At 42.0% G+C, this 19,786-nt stretch overlaps 2 protein-coding genes across 4 annotated transcripts; both read left to right on the top strand.

Moving 5' to 3' along the window:
• The first annotated feature begins 962 nt into the window (after positions 1-962).
• Positions 963-16,311, top strand: tbc1d23 (TBC1 domain family, member 23). 3 transcript variants are annotated; one of them, XM_029001483.1, is made up of 20 exons: positions 1,115-1,179; positions 4,392-4,444; positions 5,111-5,222; positions 6,149-6,254; positions 6,718-6,922; positions 7,367-7,490; positions 7,610-7,734; positions 8,930-8,976; positions 10,169-10,272; positions 10,345-10,467; positions 10,618-10,710; positions 10,874-11,044; positions 11,139-11,181; positions 11,281-11,387; positions 11,485-11,627; positions 11,812-11,856; positions 12,494-12,582; positions 13,517-13,652; positions 14,151-14,345; positions 14,812-16,311. In XM_029001483.1, coding segments are annotated over exons 2-20 (2,055 nt in total). In that variant the 5' UTR covers positions 1,115-1,179; positions 4,392-4,442; the 3' UTR covers positions 14,897-16,311. The 3 variants fall into 3 exon arrangements, with proteins under 3 accessions (XP_028857315.1, XP_028857317.1, XP_028857316.1); XM_029001482.1 differs by lacking the exons at positions 1,115-1,179; positions 4,392-4,444 and adding an exon at positions 963-1,042; XM_029001484.1 differs by lacking the exons at positions 1,115-1,179; positions 4,392-4,444; positions 11,812-11,856 and adding an exon at positions 963-1,042.
• A 279-nt stretch (positions 16,312-16,590) lies between these two features.
• Positions 16,591-18,955, top strand: nit2 (nitrilase family, member 2). Its single transcript, XM_029000941.1, has 10 exons — positions 16,591-17,018; positions 17,145-17,263; positions 17,362-17,482; positions 17,609-17,697; positions 17,785-17,878; positions 18,094-18,168; positions 18,249-18,327; positions 18,406-18,504; positions 18,599-18,654; positions 18,756-18,955. Exons 1-10 carry the CDS (start codon positions 16,991-16,993, stop codon positions 18,848-18,850), a joined length of 855 nt encoding a protein of 284 aa, XP_028856774.1. The 5' UTR covers positions 16,591-16,990; the 3' UTR covers positions 18,851-18,955.
• The last annotated feature ends 831 nt before the right edge of the window (positions 18,956-19,786 follow it).

The following is a 19,786-nucleotide window of genomic DNA, read 5'->3' as shown; positions in this document are numbered from 1 at the left end:
CTTAGTGTACTGTTATGTCAGACAAAGCCAACATGTTTGAACACAAAGAGTCTTATGAATGTAGCATGTAGATGCCCTATATCGTTATCCTTGCAAAGGGTTTAGGTGTTTGAGGTTTTAAGCATTTCATTTCTTTAAGGTACATTTTTTAATTTAAGGCCTTTCATTTAACTGCGGAACAAACTCATTTCTGAAGTTTTGAGGTTAAACTTAACATAAAAAGTTAGTTATTTATGGGAAATACTGCCATAGTAACAAGTTCAAACTGGTAAAAAAAGTTTTATAAAACAGCACTATTTAAAGACATGCAGCTTTAAACTTTGCTACTGTTGTAAAAATTTCTGATCAGTCGTTCTGTGATGGTACAAGTGCAAACTTTTCTTAGAAAAAAAAAAACAGGAACAGTCCCTTGGTTAGAATAAAACACTGATCGGATGTTTGCTTTTATGAACTTAAACTTTGAGACTCTGTCCCCATTGTCTTAATGTTGCATTAGGTGTAGTATTAAGCTGTTAATATTATATAGAAGATAGGAGGAATATGAGAAAAGCATGTAGATCGGTGAACGTTGTTGTTTGCCTGTGCTCTGAATGAAGTGACTTGCTGTTTTCATTTGTTGAGGTGATTAAAAAAACAGTTGCACTTGACCTGACTAGAACATTTAAAGAAACCTTGAATGCATGGTTATCTTGCGCTTTGTCATGTTAAGAATAAAATTCGAAAAAGATTCTAAAGATGGAAGGTACACATTTTATTGGCTGTTTACAAAAATGTCAGCGAATTTTTGCTCATTTGACTATTTAATTCCGTATTTGCATTGTGACGTCTAAAATATACATTTTGATCTTTAAAGGTACTGTTTTAAATCGACAATTAAAGTACATTTTCATTGACTGGCTCACTGCTGCAAACGCCTGTCACGGTCGCCAGGGCAACAGACGTGAAGCGTAGTTGCGACACGCCGCTCGCGTTACGGCAGCTGTGACGTGGACAGCAGCGCAGTGATGGCGGACGCGTTGGAGGAAGTTCTTCACGGCAGCTGGTAAAGAAACCTTGGAAATACGTTCTTTTTCCTATTAAGGAAGTGAACAAATTGTGGCGCGTGGCGGACACCGTGATTGTAGACGAGTTACCGGCGGTGTGCGGCGCGTTATACCAGCTCTGTGTGGAGGGCGTTGGGTAAATGGAGCGGTGTGATTTCTGTTCTGCTGGCGCCGTGTTGATGAAAATCCGGTCAGACGACGGCGGTCGATAAACGCCAACCTGACCGGCCAGCAACAGGTTTCCACCCAGAGCACGCAGACAGATCCCATCTAATCATGGTGGGCTGGCTGGCATCTTTGTGGGGGTTTGATGGCCGTCTGGTAAACTTTTACAAGGTTATGTTCTTCCACTGTCCAGGTTTTTATACAGAATCGTTTCTAAACGAGCACGCTACGGAGCACATTCTTTTAAAGTGTTTAGGGAAGCGGATGGATTTTAGTACTTGTGGGGGGGTTTCTGCTGACTGAAGCGCCGTGTGTGAGGAACTTCAGTTCCTCTGGTTCCTGTATTGTGGGAGATGCAATGTTGTTCTAATATTATAATTAGGTTTCTATATGCGGATTATGTAAACATACACACATTGCTGGACTGAATTTCACCATGAAGGAACACCGGGTTTTCCATGTGAAAGTGAAGTGATTGTCAGATTGTGACACTGCAGCACAGCACACAGTGACACAAAGAATTGTCCCCTGCTTTTAACCATCACCCTTGGTGAGCAGTGGGCAGCCATGACAGGCGCCCGGGGAGCAGTGTGTGGGGACTGTGCTTTACTCAGTGGCACCTTGGCGGCTCGGTATTCGAACCGGCAACCTTCTGATTGTCTGTGTGTGTGACAGATATGTAAATGAGGTGCTTTAATATTTCTTTATTATAATTTTCATATGTTAAAGTGCAGTAAATGTGTCTGTATGGCTCATCCAGGCCATTGAATGCTTTTTGCCATTTCTCTTCTGAAGTGTCTGGTGTAAAGAAAAGGAAGTGTGTGCATTTATTTATTTATTTATTTATAATAAAATACTGGCTTTCCTGACACTGAATGAGGACGGTCATGCTGTAAGAGTCATACTGAGAAGTATGCTCGTACTGAGAAGGATGTTGTGTAATGAAAATTTCTTTCTCTTACTTCAGTACATGAATTTAGCTTAATCTCTCCATGTAGAATGAGCCCTGAGACATGCAATGCGTGAAATCAAAAAAATAAAAAATTCTAGGCTCCACAATATTTGTACCATCTATTAAAAAGCAGACGTTGCGTTCACAGTGCACTCTGGGCGGATTGTTGACAGTAGAAGATATTGATTATCAATCATTAAACGCCCCAGTGCATGTGCAGGTTAAGTGGATATAGCAACAGTGTTGTGATGCCGAGAACAATGTTTTCTAGAGGAAAGAGCGGGTCTGTCATTGTTTCTTTGTTTGAGGTTGGTTTGTTTCCACCACTCCACGGCAGATGGGTGGGGTCTGAGGCAGATGCCTGTCTGCGTGTCCGTCTGTATAGCTGTGTCTCAGTTTCTCTCTCCTGCCTAGAGGCGCCGAACACTGCAAAGACAGAGTTGCGGTGCATCCGCCGCCCGAGCATGAAAGCCGTGTCGGGTTACCCGTCCAGCATCCGGATACCCGACACAGCTCTCTCCTCGCACCTGATCCTGCGTGCCTCCTACAGGAGTTCAGCAAGCAACATTTCTCTCTTTTTGAGATATAGGTTTGAGGAATCACTGCAAAAGCAAAATGCAGCACAGAATCAGATCCTGTCCTATGAGGTCTTGCTTTCATCAGCCGGCCTCAGAACACACCACTGCATTTCAGTAGAATGGAGGTCAGAATTCTGATCTCATCCTTCTTCCCTTTTCCCTCCTGGTGGCCTCATGATACATACATGGGCAGATGGATGAATGCTTATAATCACAAATATAATTTGTGCTAACCTGGCTTTATTCATGGTCAAGATCCTTTGTCTGTCTGCTGTGTGAAGACTCTCACCCTGTCTGTTTCTTCAGACCTGAATACCAGGGTCAGTGTCCTGTTAGTTAGATTTCCCTGAAGATAGTCAGGATCTGGTGTGTCAAAAGCACAGTTACTTATAACTCATGATGTACAGTGGGTACGGAAAGTATCCAGATCCCCTTAAATTGCTGCCATTTGCTAAAATCATTTGTCAAATTTTTCTCTTGTTAATGTGCACAAAAGCGTCCCAAATTGTCAGAAAAACACGGAATTGTTAACTTTTGCAGATTAATTAAGAAAGAAAAACTGAAATATTACATGGTCCTAAGTATTCAGACCCTTTGCTCAGTTTTTGGTAGTAGCTCATTTTGATCTTTTTGGGAAAGATGCAACACTTTTGGGGATTTGGGGATCCTCTGCCATTCCTTCTTGCAGATCCTCTCCAGTTCTGGCAGGTTGGATGGTAAACATTGGTGGACAGTCATATTTTGGATTCTACAGAGATGCTTAAATGGGTTTGTCAGTGCTCCAGCTGGGCCATTCAAGAACAGTAACGGAGTGTGAAGCCACTCCTTTGTTACTTTAGCTGTGTGCTTAGGGTTATTGTCTTGTTGGAAGGTAAACCTTCGGTCCAGTCTGAGGTCCTGAGCACTCTGGAGAAGGTTTCCATCCAGGATATATCATTGTTCTTGGCCGAAATCATCTTTCCCTCGATTGCAACCAGTCGTCCTGTCCCCACAGCTGCAAAACGCACCACAGCATGATTCACTGTTGGGACTGTATTGCACAGGTGATGAGCAGTGCATGGTTTTCTCCACATGTACCATGTAAAATTAAGGGCAAAAAGTTCTATCTTGGTCTCATCAGATTAGAGAATCGGATTTCTCACTATCTTGGATTCCTCCAGGTGTTTTTTTTTTTTTTTTTTTTGCAAACTCCATGCAGGCTTTCATGTGTTTTGCACTGAGAAGAGGCTTCAGTCATCCCACTCTTCCATAAACCCCTGACTGGTGGAGGGCTGCAGTGATGGTTGACTTTCTCCCATCTCCTGACTGCATCTCTGGATGTCAGCCACAGTGTTCTCTGGTTTCTTCTTTACCTCTCTCACCAAGGCTTTTCTCCCCTTTGGACAGACAACAGCTCTAGGAAGGGTTCTGGTCGTCCCAAACATCTTCCAGTTAAGGATTATGGAGGCCACTGTGCTCTTAGGAACAAAGAATTTAGTCTGAATATTTTCTGTACCCACTGTATATAGTATATGAAACAGTTGGGATGATGACATTTGAGGAACAACTGTTAAACAAAGATATCAGCAGATATCAGAGCATTGTATTTCTTTCTAGATTTAAATACAAATAATGAAAATACATTCCTTCTTCTCTTTTGGCACAATCCATCAGTGGGCCAATTCCAGACTGTCCAGACTGGGCAATGAGGAGAAAAACATGTAAATGTAAATGCATATTATTTATCTAAATGTGTATGAATATGATGAGTGACTATCTGAAATTAAATCAATCAATAACATTAAAACCACTGACAGGTAAAATGAGTGACACCGCTCATCTTTTACAAAGACCATTTCACAGCATCTCCAAAATAGCAGGAATGTTCCTGTATAAGTATATCTGAATAAGTACAAGTATATCTGAATTCACAGTGCATTGCAAGTTGCTGTGTATGGGGTGTATGAAATGAAACCGTTCATGTTGTTATTTTGACAAAAAAAAATTTAAATCCTTGACAGGATTTTCCTTTACCTGGATAATCCTCCTTGTTACACTCCCATGATCGATCAGTAAAGGTGTAATTTCACTGTAATTTTACACAGGCGCTAAGGATGCACGTTGATAAAGCTTCCAAGAACGTGCTATCACGTTGGGGACTTTGACCCATCCTTGCCTCTGTGGAACATTCCGCCTGATCCGCCTGCCTAATAGCTGCTATTCATAAGGCTTGCATGTCCCCTATCTTCCATGTCTTCAGTATTTCATTGTATTTTCATGTATTTTCCTTATAAACCTGGGGGGGTTGAGGTCTTCCTGGCTTCAAGTCCAGTGTCAATGTGAACTATAGCTCTACATTTGGGTGCGTTTGACTCCTCCTTTCTGTTCTGTAGGGACCAGGATTTGGCTGAAGCGTTGGATTCTGGTGGCTCTGATGTGGACACTGAGAGGGTCATCGTTCAGGCACAGGACTTGTCACCTCAGGAGAGAGCCAAGACATGGAAGGTAGGACCTTTGTGTATCTGCGTGTCAGACCTGCAATCCTTCCGGAGGAATCTTAGACCATTCTTCCTGGCAGGACTGCTTAAACTCTTCAAGTCATTCCATGCCACCTCTACTGGGTTGAGGTCTGGGTTCTGACTCTGCCACTTTTGTTTAGAAGCGGTTCTGTTGAGGGCTTGCTTCAATGTTTTGGTCCATTGTCATGTTGCATCATCCAACTTCTACCGCGTTTTTACACGCTCACATTATCCTGCAGAAGTTAATCATGCTGTGATACAGCAAAGCAGGTATGACTCTGCAGTGACTCTCTTACGGCAGATGTAGTGCTACGTTTTCTTCTCAAAGAATTCAGTAATTTGTTTCTATTATCATATCATTTCATTATCAGGTGTTTGTTCATTTTCAATTGTATCCAGTTTTTGTTTCTGATTGACAATTAGCCAGCAACGTGTAGAAGGACTTTAAACATAATAATTATTCTGTGCTATTATGATGTCAGGCATGTTAGGGGCAGTGGTGGCCTAGCGGTTAAGGAAGCGGCCCCGTAATCAGAAGGTTGCCGGTTCGAATCCCGAGCCGCAAAGGTGCCACTGAGCAAAGCACCGTCCCCACACACTGCTCCCCGGGTGCTTGTCATGGCTGCCCACTGCTCACTCAGGGTGATGGGTTAAATGCAGAGGACAAATTTCACTGTGTGCACCGTGTGCTGTGTATCACGTGTGACAATCACTTCACTTTTAATGATTAGATTCTGCACTGTTTTAGATTTCTATTATGTTGGCAACACAGTGGTCATGTTTACAGGTTATTTTGGTCATTTTGTATTTCTTGACTGATGTATCTCTCTCTCTCTCACTCTTCCTCACCACCCCACTCTGCTACTGAGGCTCTGGCTTTAATTCTGTGCTTCCTGTCTGTACTGTTGTCAGATTGCGCTGAATGTGTCTGGAAAGGGAAACAGCCTATCTGCGTGGGATGGGACCCTGGACCTACCAGAACAGACGCTCATTCACAGCCGAAGCCAGCAGCTGATCGGTGACTCGCCTTTTCTCTTTCACTGCACTGCTTTCATGCCGATTGTAGAGAGCGCTGAACTGTTATTCTGCTCTGACTCTTCATTCCACTGGATTTACTGTCACTGGTGCCTCTGATTTTGTACTGGCAAGTCTTTAATAAGAACTCCCAAGCTGTAAAGAGTTCCAGCTTGTTCCTCAGTGAACCGGTTTCTACTTGTCAGAGGACGCGGCAGACAGTACTCCCCTTAAACCTGCCGTCCTCTTGCATTCAGAGCATGTTGAGCTTGTCCGCTTTCATCTTCCATGTAGTTTAGTTTTAGCATATCATAACATATTTTGTCCTGGTTCATGGTTTTTTAAACCTGGGGAAGTTTATGCCATCAATGTGTTCAGCATTGTACTACAAAATATTAAGAAATATGCTGTAATTAAGAAAAAACATAACGATTAAGTTGTAACCCTGACGTTTCACTCACATCCAGATCAGCTGGGGCTGCCGGAAGAGGAGGGAAGAGATTTGGTATCAGATGTCGAGTCAGTCATCACTTTCTACTGTAAGTCTCGTAATGTGACTTTTACCCCGGAGCTAAGTTGGCCACACCTGCTCAAACCACTTCTGGGACTTGGGATGCCGCGCAGTGACCTCTACAACTGCTTCTATGCCATCATGAACAAATACATCCCACGGTGAGGCCACAGTTACATGTCTTACGTTCTTATTCCCTGTTTCTCTCTAACTCTTTCTCATCTCTGTCATCCATATTGATTGCCATGGTACATGCTAATCCTACATTTCAAACAGCAACGTTTGATTTGCTTTGGGGAGACATGTAATGCTTAATCTGGCTAAGGAAGCCACTGTCAGGAGATACTGACTGTTAAAACTCATACCAGATTACAGCAGTCACAGTTAGATTTAGAATTTGAATACCTCACTTTAACCATCCCTAGATTCAAAATGGATAAAACAGTGGATTCTGTACATTTTCTGACGTTTACAGTGGTTTAGAAATCTGAATTGGGTCACATCAGCACAGCAGTTTAAATGCAATTTACTAACATATATATATATAATATATGCTAGTCAAGGTGGTTGCCTCCTTGGAATGTCCTAATTTTTTTTTCCTGCAGGGACTGTGTGCCGAAGGGTCGACCATTCCACTTGTACCGGCTGCTTCTGCAGTACCATGAACCTGAGCTCTGTTCCTACCTTGACACCAAAAAGATCACTCCGGACTCTTATGCCATCAACTGGGTGGGCCACCTCTTTACCCATATTTTATTAAAGCTTCAACAGCACTGAATTCTTAATCAAAAACTATGCAAAAAAGTACATTTAGGTAGACTGCTTATAAACTATAAACTCTTTTGTAGTTGGGCAGCCTCTTCTCCAGCGACTGCCTTCCTGATGTCACACAGTCCATGTGGGACATTTACCTCCAGCAGGCTGACCCCTTCCTCATCTTCTTCCTCATGCTTATCATCCTTGTTAACGCCAAGTATGTCACAAGAGTTACAGCTCTGTTTGTGTCTGGAAATTTTGACCTGACTAATTAGTAGGTTTGTGAGGTTATGATTTTTCACCATTCTGTGTTTATATATAATTAATCTTAGGGCTGCACGATTATGGACAAAATGATAATCACAATTATTTTATATCAATATTGTAATCATAGTTATTCATTGTTTTAGGCAAAACACATTTTATTGCACTTTCTATTTTAAACAAACAGGCTTTCAGATTTTTAGCGATTAAAAACCAGCCTGTGAACATTTTCTGGCTTAAGAGATGACCAAAGGCAGGTCACTATGACAATACTTAATTTTTTTATATTTAATATGAAAGATGAACATCCATTTACCTGCTTATTTGGGAAAACTATAACTATAGACCATAAGCATTTTGCATAGGTTTGTCCAGAACTATAGACAATGAACTAACTATACAATATATAGAGAACAGAAGAGAAGCATGCACCTTTCCTATGTGGTGGGAAGACAGATTCTCTGGTCTGTAACATGAAAGACGTTATTTGTTGAACACAAATTTCGTAACATACAAGATGATAAAATTGATTCTTCGTTTGCTCATTATTATAGTTGTGCGTGTCACTTACATCCAGCATTTTTGCTCGTACCGTGAATGAGTGATTGAATGAGCTTGGAACCCTGTCCAAATATGATGGCAGTATTGATGCATGCTGAGAGGCTAAATGTGACATCTAGTGTATATATCTATTAGGGTTGCCAACTTTTTCATCCCCAAATTAGGGACACTTTCTTGTGCGTGGAGCTATGCACGTCTCACGCTGTCCCAATTTGAGGTTTCTGTTAAGTCTATGCTTTTGTTCGCCCCCTGGTGGTTGGTTATTTAAATGTAAATAAAACCGACAAGCATCTTTAATCGTGGGAGCCAAAATTGTGATCGTGATTAAATTCAATTAATTGTGCAGCCCTAATTAATCTGTTAACTAACAGGAATGACTTAACTTGAGTGAAACTGTGAACTCACATTAGGCACATGGTCAGAAGGCAGTGAGATTTAGTCCTTGGTGAAAATATTCACCACAAGTTGTGTTTCTAAAAAAAACTGTATACTGTGATGATCGGTCTATTAAAGAGATTATCACAGTACTTGGATTTGTAAAGATTGCTTATCACTGGTATACACATGTTGTTCTGATTTTTCCTCAGAGATAGCATTCTTACCCAAGAAGCAGAGAGCAAAGAAGAAATAATCAGTATGTCCTCAAGCCTCCTACACATTTTCACTCTTTCCTCTTATTTCACCATCTCCTATACCATAATATAATCTTACTAGTAGGGTTTGATCACAAGTGTAAAACAAGTATATATGTGGTAACATCAAAATTCATATCGGAACAGCGGTGTCCTTGGCACAGAAGCTCTTGAGGGCCACATTTTACACTAACAGTACAAATGCAGCTTATGAATTCCATTTAACTGCCCTCACCACACCAGTTAGCAATTTTGATGCTTTTACATCCAGCACCTGACTCCTTACAGCACAACCAGTGTGGGCTGATATTTGAATTTTAATTGTTCAATGTCCGTCGAGTCTGAATATATTTGTTTGTCTCTGAATTCCAGTGAACTTGAATCTACATTTATCCTGTCTGAAAAATGTAACACTCTTTATATATCTTCTTCTCCCTGCATCACTGACTTGTCAGAGCTTGTCAAAGCTTGTCAAAGCAATACAAGTCACTGACTTGTATTGCTTTGCAGTGGGCTGGTGCCACACCCTGCACCCTATGTCCTGGGATGCGATCCTGATTATTGTGCCACACATTTCATTGAAATGTAAGAAGCTCTGCTTTCCAGTCATTGACTGGTTTAATTTAGATAGACACATTTTTCCAAATCACTTTAGAATTAAAAAAGGTTTTCACCAGACAATCGTATGTTTGCATGCATGTATTTGGGTATGTGCAGTTAAAATTGTTGTGTCCCAATAGAACGTAAACATGCTGCAAGAACATTTTGACTTCTCAGCAGATTAAAAGATATTCAGATTTGTATGCATTTTTTATTTTGCGTCACTGACATTGAACAATTCAAATTGTGCAGTCCAGATTCATATATAATTCAAAGTTTCTAGTGGTGCAAATATCAGCTCATTCATCAACCAACTGCCAACCCAGGAACCAACTACAGCTGCCAACTGGAAATGCATTTTGGTTTGCACACCAGGAACGTTTCCTTATACTGTTTACGTCACTTTTCAATAATAGGATCATTTGGGAGGGTGTCTTCTTATTTCGGAAAATGTTGGAATCATCTTACATGAACAATTTCCACTAACAACAAAATATATCATGTAGAATCGTCCAAACTAATTCCATGTGTTAACAGGCTACTATTGACCGCACTAATTCTTGCCGGTTTTATGTGTGTTTTTGTGTTTACTAGAAATGCTTAAAGGCTCACCATCTCTTCTGGAGGCAGAAGATATTGAGGACCTGTTCTCCTTGGCCCAGTATTACTACAGCAAGACCCCAATCTCTCTTAGAAAGGTAAGAAGCCATTGATTTAATCTCCCATGCATCTCTCTAACCCTGTCACTCAGAAGGCCTGCTTGTCTGTAGGAGAACCAGAACCTTTTTGGCAGCAGTCTAGTGGCTCTCAAAGAAGAAGACATGGACCTTAGCCAGGCGCTGTGTCTCCCTGTGTCTGTGCCAGAGATCCTTCAGGCCAACCAGCTTCAGCCGGTGAGTCCTCCTGTCTTTCTCAAGCAAACTGCAGCGAAAATAATTTTCCAAGTGTTAAAAGAACAGAGATTTGGGAGATTTGGGAGCGGCTTCCTGTGTGCATGTGTGCTTTAATAATTGTGTATTGAACGTCTTGTTTGTCTCCTGCAGGAGGGAGTGCGTTTTTTCGTGGTGGACTGCCGACCAGCGGAGCAGTACAACGCAGGCCACCTCTCCACAGCTTTTCACCTTGACTCTGACCTGGTATGATTGCGAATGAACGGCCTCCAGACGTACACACAGATAAAGATTTTGGTCAAAACTCTGGTCAAAGTAAAACACAATAGTTGTTTTTGGACCCAGACAGCCTCCATTTCAGTAACTATTGTATCAGTACTGACTGCCTTTTTTCATTTTGTGTGTAAAGATGCTGCAGAACCCGTCTGAGTTTGCGCTGTCTGTGAAATCTCTGCTGGAGGCGCAGAAGCAGTCCCTGGAGTCAGGCTCCATCGCCAGTGGGGAGCACCTCTGTTTCATGGGCAGTGGGCGAGAGGAGGAGGACATGTACATGAACATGGTGCTGGCGCATTTCCTGCAGGTTAGTCTCATGAAGCATTTCATAGGCAGTATGATACTAGCTCAAGGCGACTTTGCTTACGTAGCCCACCGTTTTCTATTTTGCTCTCTTGCAGAAAAACAAAGAGTATGTAAGCATTGCTAAAGGGGGTTTTATGGGTAAGTGTGTGTGTTTTAGAGAGAGAGAGAGTCCCTCAGCGTGAACAAGTCCATATTTACGGCACAACTTGAATGATCTGATGTGTTTTGGGACTGCAGCTCTGCAGCAGCACCTTGCTGACATTAACGTGGAAGGGCCAGATAATGTTTACGTGCACTGGATCGTCAGCACCTCAGGGTCGCATTGCAGCCTCAGCTCTGTAGACGTGAGTCTTGGTTCTTTTAGGAAATGTACCTTCTTAGATCCGAGTGTAGATTAAAAAAAAAACAAAAAACAAAACATTCCCAACATTTGTTCTCAAGGGTGATCCTCTGAACAGTACAGCTGATTGCAAAGGAGTCAAATCCTTGGTCAACAAGATGACCTTTGCCCTCAAGTCCAAGTCAGTCAATGTGAAGGAGAAAGTGATCAGCTTCATTGAAAACACCTCCACGCCTGTGGACAGGTTGGTTCTGCATCTCTACCAATCATAGAAAACATCTCCATCTTTTCACTATAGTTTCTTTTTTTCTTTTAATCTTTGTTCATGATTAATTCAGTCATGCGTAGGGTTTAATTTCAGTTTGAATTATGTTACATTAGAAATCCTTTGTCCTCCTCATGTGCTCTGCCCTGTTATCCTACGCTAGACTCTCTTTCAATTTGCCCTGGCCAGAGAAGGGGATTCCGGATCGGTAAGACCCCCCACCCCCAGCGTCTGTCTGTCCACCGCTCCTCTATCAGCATGACTGATAGTGCTGGTGCCCCTGGGTGCCTGTCTCTAGCGATGACTGTGGAGCTCTATAGAGCTAAAAACCGCATGCACTCAGGGGTGCACAGAGCTGCCTCTGGCGTCAGTGTATGTTCTCAACATCCTTATCTAGTGTGACACCTGACGTCTGTTTTAGAAGCCTCAGATTTAATAATACGAGATCAAAACCAAATCACAAGACAAAAAAAAAAAACAATGTGGTGTCATATTAGAGCCAATGCTGGTCCAGATGGCTTTGAAAACAGACACTGACGTCTTAGGACATGCTGAAATAGCCACGGCAGTAGCACACTAACCCTGTCCTCACGTGCAGACGCATGTATACAACGCTCATGTCCCCGTGCAGTACAGGTGCATACTGGCAGAGCGAGATCTTCACTCAGCAGGTCTCCATCTCACTGTCTTTCTCCTGGTCACTGTTGTGCACTAACATTTGGCTTAAAAAAAAAAAAGTAAAATAACCAACAATAGTGTATAATTTTTTTTGCTGTGTTTTTCTGTATAACAGACCCTTTGTTTTGATGCGCATGCGTGTAAAGTGCGATTTTGTTCGTGTTCAGGCATGTAAGCAGTACTGACTGTGTGGGGAAGCCGTACAGAGGTGTTAAACCAGTGTTCAGCATTGGAGATGAGGAAGAGTATGACACAGGTGAGCATCAACTACAACTAGAAGTGCTGAACACAGGACCACAGTGAAAGACAATGTACAAAAGACATAAGGGTTTAAAAAAGGCATTTAAAACAGACAGACAGTACAAGGAGCAGAAAGAAGGATTTATAAGGCTGTTAGGCAAGGCCATTTCCCCAAAAAATGGGGCAGCTTTACATATGCAGGAGACATGCATCATGCAGCATTTTGTACCCTCTGAAGCTGAGTGATGAGTGAAAGTGTATGGGACCAGACTGAAGGATCGAACCCCACCCCCACTTGACCTGGCAGAGCTGTGTGTAGCATTTTTGTGGAAGAGGGGAACGCATTACCTCAGAACAACGTCAGGAGGCTAGTGAGGAGCATGAGACGTCGATGTCAAGATGTCATTGCGGCAAATGGTGGAAAAACTCACTACTGTCACACTCACTACTGTTTTTGTTATTTGGGGTTATCCCTGTTATTGTCTACATTTTTGGGGTAATAAATATTAAGCTAATGAAAATGGTGTTTCTTCTCCTACATTATTAGTAATATCAAATGGAACTTTTACTTATTTGCTCTGAATTTTAAGGAAATAGGAAAAGCACTTATGTAAATAACAATATCCCTAACTTATTGTGAGTAGTCTATATAATTTAGGTGATGTTTTTTTTTAGCCCAGAATTGTCTAAAAATGTGTCATCAAGACTGCCAAACAGTGTCATTAGTATTCATTAGAACGTGCAATTTTAGAAGCACCCAATCTGGCAACACAAGGTCATTTGTTCTCTGTTTCACGTCCACTACAAGACTAAACTGGCAGATAGATTATCAGCACTTTCATTCAAGAAATCTCACATTTGAGAACACTACCTATATGGTACATCATATATACATGTCATGATAATATCCCTCTTCATTTTACTCAATCCTACTGTCATTTTCTTACTAGATGAAATTGACAGCTCATCCATGTCAGATGATGATCGCAAGGAGATTGTCAATATTCAGACGTGGATCAACAAGCCGGATGTGAAGCATCATGTTCCATGCAATGAGGTGAAAGAGACAGGTCATATGTTCCCCAGGTGAGTCTACTGGCTAACCCCAACCCTAACTCTGATGAATGAATACTAATCTCTTACTCAGTTGGATTCATAATTACTCTTACCCCAGAAATGTTCTAATTGAGGTCTTGGGTTTGAATTTAAGAGGTTCAAGGTGAACTAACCAAATGTAACATAAGATATTTTCATCATCATCATCAGTGGTTAGAATCGCTGTCTCCTCACCCCCTTTTGAAAGTTGTTATACAACCCCTGAAATGTGTGGCGAATTATGAGTTTCCAGATGTGTCTGAAAGTTTGAATTTAAGGTGAACTAACCAAATATAACATAGCCACATATTCTAATTGATTTTTAATGACATTTTACATTTTCATCATTGATAAAGCTATACAATGGATCTTGACTCTGATTCAGTCTTGAGCATTCTGAAACATTCGGAACAATCGAGACATCAGATTTCTGTTGGTCTTGCACTGTCCATTTTCCTTAATGTTGTTCTCTCCTCTGTGTTTTTCCAGCCACGTACTGATCACAGCTACGCACATGTACTGCCTGAGAGAGATTGCCTCACGCAAGGGGTTTGCCTATATCCAGTCCAGACAGGCACTCAGCTCTGTGGTGAAGATCACATCAAAGAAGAAGCATCCAGAGCTCATAACATTCAAGTTTGGCAACAGCAACACGTCTGGTGTGGAGATTGTGGCTGTAGAGAGGTACTGTGTCTAACGCAAAGACCAGATTCATGAGGTGATATGCGATTACCATGTATGTTTGAAGTGGGGAGTCGTGTAGAGGATGGAATATGTGGCACATCCATGTGTGAACCATTCCAAGGTAGAGCACGATTTATAAAGCGTATTTTGCGTGCAGGTGTGCGTGTGCACATTTTCAAATACTGACTCCTTGCCTACGTTATAAAGAGACCCCAGTACCATACAAAAACCCCCACAAGCACATTTTTTACTTTTATTTTTACAAGTATTTTTTATTTCCATTCAATTTTTTGTTAGGTCTGATATCTCTTTTGTGGCACATGTGGATTGGTTTATTTTTGTTTTCATTTAAAATATTTGTATCAAGTTTGACTGTATGTCCAGGATTTAATGTTACTATAAATGAGTTGGCAGAATTGATTGTTTACAGAGCACTGATGGCTTTTCTACTCTTCCTTGTTTTCAGATATTTGATACCTAATGCTGGGGACGCCACCAAGGCCATCAAGCAGCAGATAATGAAAGTGCTTGATGCCCTGGAGAGTTCATAATGAGGACAGCTGGAGCATGAGCGCCTCTGCTGGCCACATGGGGAACTGCCATGTGTCAAACTGTGTCAGTTGACGGACAGACGGGCTGGAGCGCTCCCTGTCTATTTATCGTTGTCTTTTTCTGCCTACTCTCTGGACGGTGTGCTAAACGGCAGTGTTGAACATTTACCCACCCCTGCGGGGTCCTCCTCACTGAAACTGACGGCAGATGATAGACAGAGACCAGCTTCCTCTGTAATGATTACCCGTGGCTGAAAACATAAACACTAGTAATGGTATTTTTTACTTTTGATGTTTCATCTCAGAGTGGCAACTAATTGGCTGTGGAATCTGAGTGCAGTGGTGATGCTCCTGTCTTAATAGCCTTAACTATAGACAACTCCTCAGCCATCAAACACGAAGGTCACCATGGTGCAGGAGGAGGACCTGTCTACTCTGAGGTGGCTGCATTCACAGACATTCTCGTTATTCTCACTCTTAATTTATATATTCATCCATCATGTAGCCATGTTGTTAAACAGCACAAATAGCAGCATGTTTATGTGATTGTATAGAGTTGGATGTGTATTTATCTGGGCAGTATTGAACATGATAAAGGTAGCTGGAGGCCTGTTAATGGGTCTTTTTTCCCCTCAAATGCAATGTTTGCCCACATTATTTTCACTCAGAGAAAATAATGAATAGATTGGGATTTAAGAGGACTAGTACCAAACAATAGCACAAGTCAAAGGATGGCCATGTACATGCTCTCTCGTGTCTTTTGCTTAAATGTGCTATTTTAATTTAATGTTCATTTGTTTGTTTTTCTTCCCATGAATGGTTAAGTGGCAAATAGCATTAAGGAAGATGCATATTTTTGAACGGTTAACATTAAATATGTATTGTGTGTACTGTAAAATGAATCTGCCTGCATTGTAGTAATTGACAGCAGTTTTGAAAGAGGTGGTGTTGCAGTTATCAATTAACTGACCAGTTGCCTGGTTGACCAGGTAACTTTACTGAAATGTATCTTTCTTTGCTACTTTAGAACTAACATAAAAATGCAGGAAGCACTTGGAAAATGGGAAGCGGGTTTTGTCATTAAATTGTGATTCAACACATTTTCCTCATTCTTCATTATTCCTTCTGCCCATCGTGCTTGTTTCTGAAATGTTGTCTCCCCTTTTTCCTCTAACCATTAGAAATTGTAATATGTTGATCCTGTGACTGGCTTCCATTATGCAGAAGGTTTTGGGAGAAGTTTGAAGAATTTGTTTTCTTTTGCAAAACTGCGTTCTGCTTTGTAAAAATGCTTGGACATTTATTTTCTGTTCTGTGCACCTTATACTGTTGTTATTTTTCTAACCACTTTTATTTTCGTAAATTTACAAATGAACTCCCATTTTCTTTGTAAATAAATGAAATCAGGTTAAAAAAAAAAATCATTTTGTTATTCTGGATTCATTACATATTTTTTCAGAATGAGGCATGTTCAATTTGATCTTAAGCTTAAACTAAGCAAGGTGTATGTAACGTTCTAATTGAACAAAAAAACTTTCTGATAATAAACCAAAATGGCAACTCTGCTGTGCAGATGTGCTGTGCAGATGTTGACGAGTGCAGCACGGTCCGTGTCGTTTTCGTTTTCCTGTTTGTCGTAAAGGAAACTTCAACTTTGACAGCGGTGTTAAGACTTTTATTTTGACATCTGTGAGAAACGAAGCTTATTCTCGAAACACTGACTAACCGCTAACAAAGATCTCGATCGGCGAATTCTGGAAATATATCGGCGCTGCTGCCTGTGAGAATGATCGGGTTTTCGGAACATAATCATGTTCATAAACGTTGTTGTCCTGAAACCGGAAGTAGTATCATACAACACGTTTACACGCCGCTTTCGTCGTTCTGTTCTCATTATGCATCAAAACCAGAACAAATAGACGATTTGGATCGACCTTTGGCTCATAGAAACTACACAGGCTGCGTGCATCAGCTCCTCGGGATCTCAGGTCGCGTTAAACGTTATAGCAGCTAACTTCACGCCGTAAATATTAACTTTGCGCGACAGCCTGTGCGAGGTGAGCTGCAGCAGACAGAGCAGCCAGCTGAGGACTCATGTCAGGAATAGCAAAAGCAATGTCGAGTAAGTACGGCGTACGTAGCCTGGGCAAATGGCAGATTCGAATGCGTTTAATGCCTATAATACGAATTTAAGTAGCTGTAGAGTAGTTTATGTTGGCTGGTCTGAATGAAAGCTGACCCTTTGCAGAATTTCGCTTGGCTGTCGTTCAGTTGCACGTGTCAAAGGTCAAAGCAGACAACCTGAGCAGAGCCCATAACCTGGTGACCGAGGCAGCAGGTCAGGGGGCGAAGATTGTGGTTTTACCTGTGAGTGGGATACCAGAATACATCATTTCAGTTCAGACAATAGCTCATAAAGAGTTCCCTGCGTTCAGACGAATAACCTTCTGACTTTACATCTGCAGGAGTGTTTCAACTCGCCTTACGGCACCGGCTTCTTCGCGGAATATGCAGAGAAGATCCCTGGCGAATCTACTCTGTTGCTGTCTGAGATTGCCAAGGAAAATAAGATATTCCTGGTTGGAGGTAAGACGTTCAGCACGAGACAAGATAATTGTTTTCCTTGTTAAAAATGAAGTGGTGCAGAATACACTCCTCTATGTTGTGTGTGTGTGTGTGTGTGTGTGTGTGTGTGTGTGTTAATTCACACAGGCTCCATCCCCGAGGAGGACCGGGGGAAGCTGTACAACACCTGCTCTGTTTTTGGTCCAGATGGAAATCTGTTGATAAAACACAGAAAGGTTTTCCTCTCCTCTCTGCATTCATTTTTGGTTATTTTGTCTGATGATTAGTAGGCCGCAGTGGTCAATTGTTCACGTCTGCTGCAGATCCACCTGTTTGACATAGATGTCCCTGGAAAAATACGCTTCCAAGAGTCTGAGACTCTCAGTCCTGGCAGTGTCCTGTCAATGTTTGACACACGTGAGTGTTGGATCAAAAGATTTTTTGCTAAAATCTGCCCACAGGTCTGGTCCACTAAGAGTGGGGCTACGGTGGCCTAGCGGTAAAGAATGTGGCCCCGCAATCAGAAGGTTGCCGGTTCAAATCCTGAACCGCTAAGGTGCCACTGACTAAAGCACCGTCCCCACACACTGCTCCACTTCTTTAAAAGAGTAGTTTCTTCTGTTCCTCTCCAGCGTTCTGTAAGGTTGGTGTGGGGATCTGCTATGACATGCGATTTGCGGAGCTTGCGCAAATTTATGCTAAAAAAGGTCAGTGAACATACAGACGGAAGATTTTATTTAGTGTGCAAACTTGCGTTTTCACCTGGACGTCTTTTTGTGCATTCCAGGGTGCCAGCTGTTGGTATATCCCGGAGCTTTCAACATGACTACTGGGCCGGCCCACTGGGAGCTCCTGCAGAGGGGGAGGTCAGCCTTAGAGGCATCACTTGTCTGCAGTTATCATCATTAAAGATAAAGAAATATTCTCATTTCTTTCATCTCCAGGGCAGTCGATAACCAGGTGTACGTGGCCACAGCTTCCCCAGCGAGAGATGAGGCTGCTTCATATGTGGCCTGGGGTCACAGCACAGTTGTCAACCCCTGGTTAGTTTAATGTATAATTTGGCGTTTTATTATTATTTTTTATATATATATATGTTTTTTTTTTTTGTTTTTTTTTTGGGTGATTTGTTTATAGGGGAGAAGTTATCACAAAGGCGGGTGCACAGGAAGAAGTTGTTTATGCTGATATTGGTGAGTTTCGTTTGAAAGGTTTTGAACTGTTACAGCATATTTCACCTTTCATTCATGTCAAGGTACGGACAACTAGTCTCAGTCTGTGATCTTTATTACAGACCTGCAGTACCTTGCTGCTGTGCGTCAGCAGATCCCCATCACCACCCAGAGACGGAACGACCTGTACACAGTGAGCGCAGTGATGGACAGTTGAACATGAAGGCTACATCATGACCTGGACTTGCCTCTTGTGGAACAGTTTGAAATGTAAATCTGTAGCGGTCTGTACTTTGTGCAATAAAAGATGGTTTACTTGTTAGTGCTGTCTTATTAATTATGGGACATTATTTTAAGCTTTAAGGTGTCCAATTTGGCATCTGCTGCAGTGATCTGTCCACATTCCATCTGGAATCAGTTTGCGATTGGCAAAATGGACATTTACATTCACAGCATTTATCAGACACCCTTATCCAGAGCGCCCTACAATCAGTAGTGACAGGGACAGTCCCCCCCGGAGCTACTCAGGGTTTAAGTGTCTTGCTCAGTGACACAATGGTAGTAAGTGGGTTTTGAACTAGGGACATTTTGGTCTTCTGTTTCATAGGAGAGCATCTTACCCGCTAGGCTACTACCTCTCAGTGGCAGTGGTGGCCTAGCGGTTAAGGAAGCGGCCCCGTAATCAGAAGGTTGCCGGTTCGAATCCCGATCCGCTAAGGTGCCACTGAGGTGCCACTGAGCAAAGCACCGTCCCCACACACTGCTCCCCGGGCGCTGGTCATGGCTGCCCACTGCTCACTCAGGGTGATGGGTTAAATGCAGAGGACAAATTTCACTGTGTGCACTGTGTGCTGTGCTGCTGTGTATCACATGTGACAATCACTTCACAAAAAAAAAACCCGTTATCCCAGCTTCCTTTGCAGGTATGTCAGACACCATCAGCTTTCTTTCTGTCGCTCAATTTAAATCTACCTCGACTCTTAACACCAAATGTGATAAGTGAATGTTCTTATTAACTGATCATACATGAATATCCTTTTGTTACTGCATGCAACCTTGGAACCTCAGAGCTTCATCCCACAGGCACTCAGGCACCTGAACACTCAGGGACTTTACACTCTGCACTGTTTAGCGCTGTCTGTAGCATTTATGT

This window comes from Denticeps clupeoides, chromosome 13, assembly GCF_900700375.1.
Source record: "Denticeps clupeoides chromosome 13, fDenClu1.1, whole genome shotgun sequence".
Lineage (NCBI taxonomy): Eukaryota > Metazoa > Chordata > Actinopteri > Clupeiformes > Denticipitidae > Denticeps > Denticeps clupeoides.
The sequence above is the reverse complement of the archived record's forward strand: the minus strand, read 5'-3'. Positions and strand labels throughout refer to the sequence as shown.

What these genes read in the sequence shown, in the direction of transcription:
- nit2 (XM_029000941.1), top strand. Translation starts at nt 16,991, where the DNA reads ATGTCAGGAATAGCAAAAGCAATGTCGA. An exon ending in GCAAATTTATGCTAAAAAAG is followed by an intron (nt 18,169 to 18,248) that starts GTCAGTGAACAT and finishes TGTGCATTCCAG; the next exon opens with GGTGCCAGCTGTTGGTATAT. An exon ending in AGCACAGTTGTCAACCCCTG is followed by an intron (nt 18,505 to 18,598) that starts GTTAGTTTAATG and finishes ATTTGTTTATAG; the next exon opens with GGGAGAAGTTATCACAAAGG.
- tbc1d23 (XM_029001482.1), top strand. Translation starts at nt 1,005, where the DNA reads ATGGCGGACGCGTTGGAGGAAGTTCTTCACGGCAGCTG. An exon ending in CCGAAGCCAGCAGCTGATCG is followed by an intron (nt 6,255 to 6,717) that starts GTGACTCGCCTT and finishes ACTCACATCCAG; the next exon opens with ATCAGCTGGGGCTGCCGGAA. An exon ending in ACCTCCACGCCTGTGGACAG is followed by an intron (nt 11,628 to 11,811) that starts GTTGGTTCTGCA and finishes ATCCTACGCTAG; the next exon opens with ACTCTCTTTCAATTTGCCCT.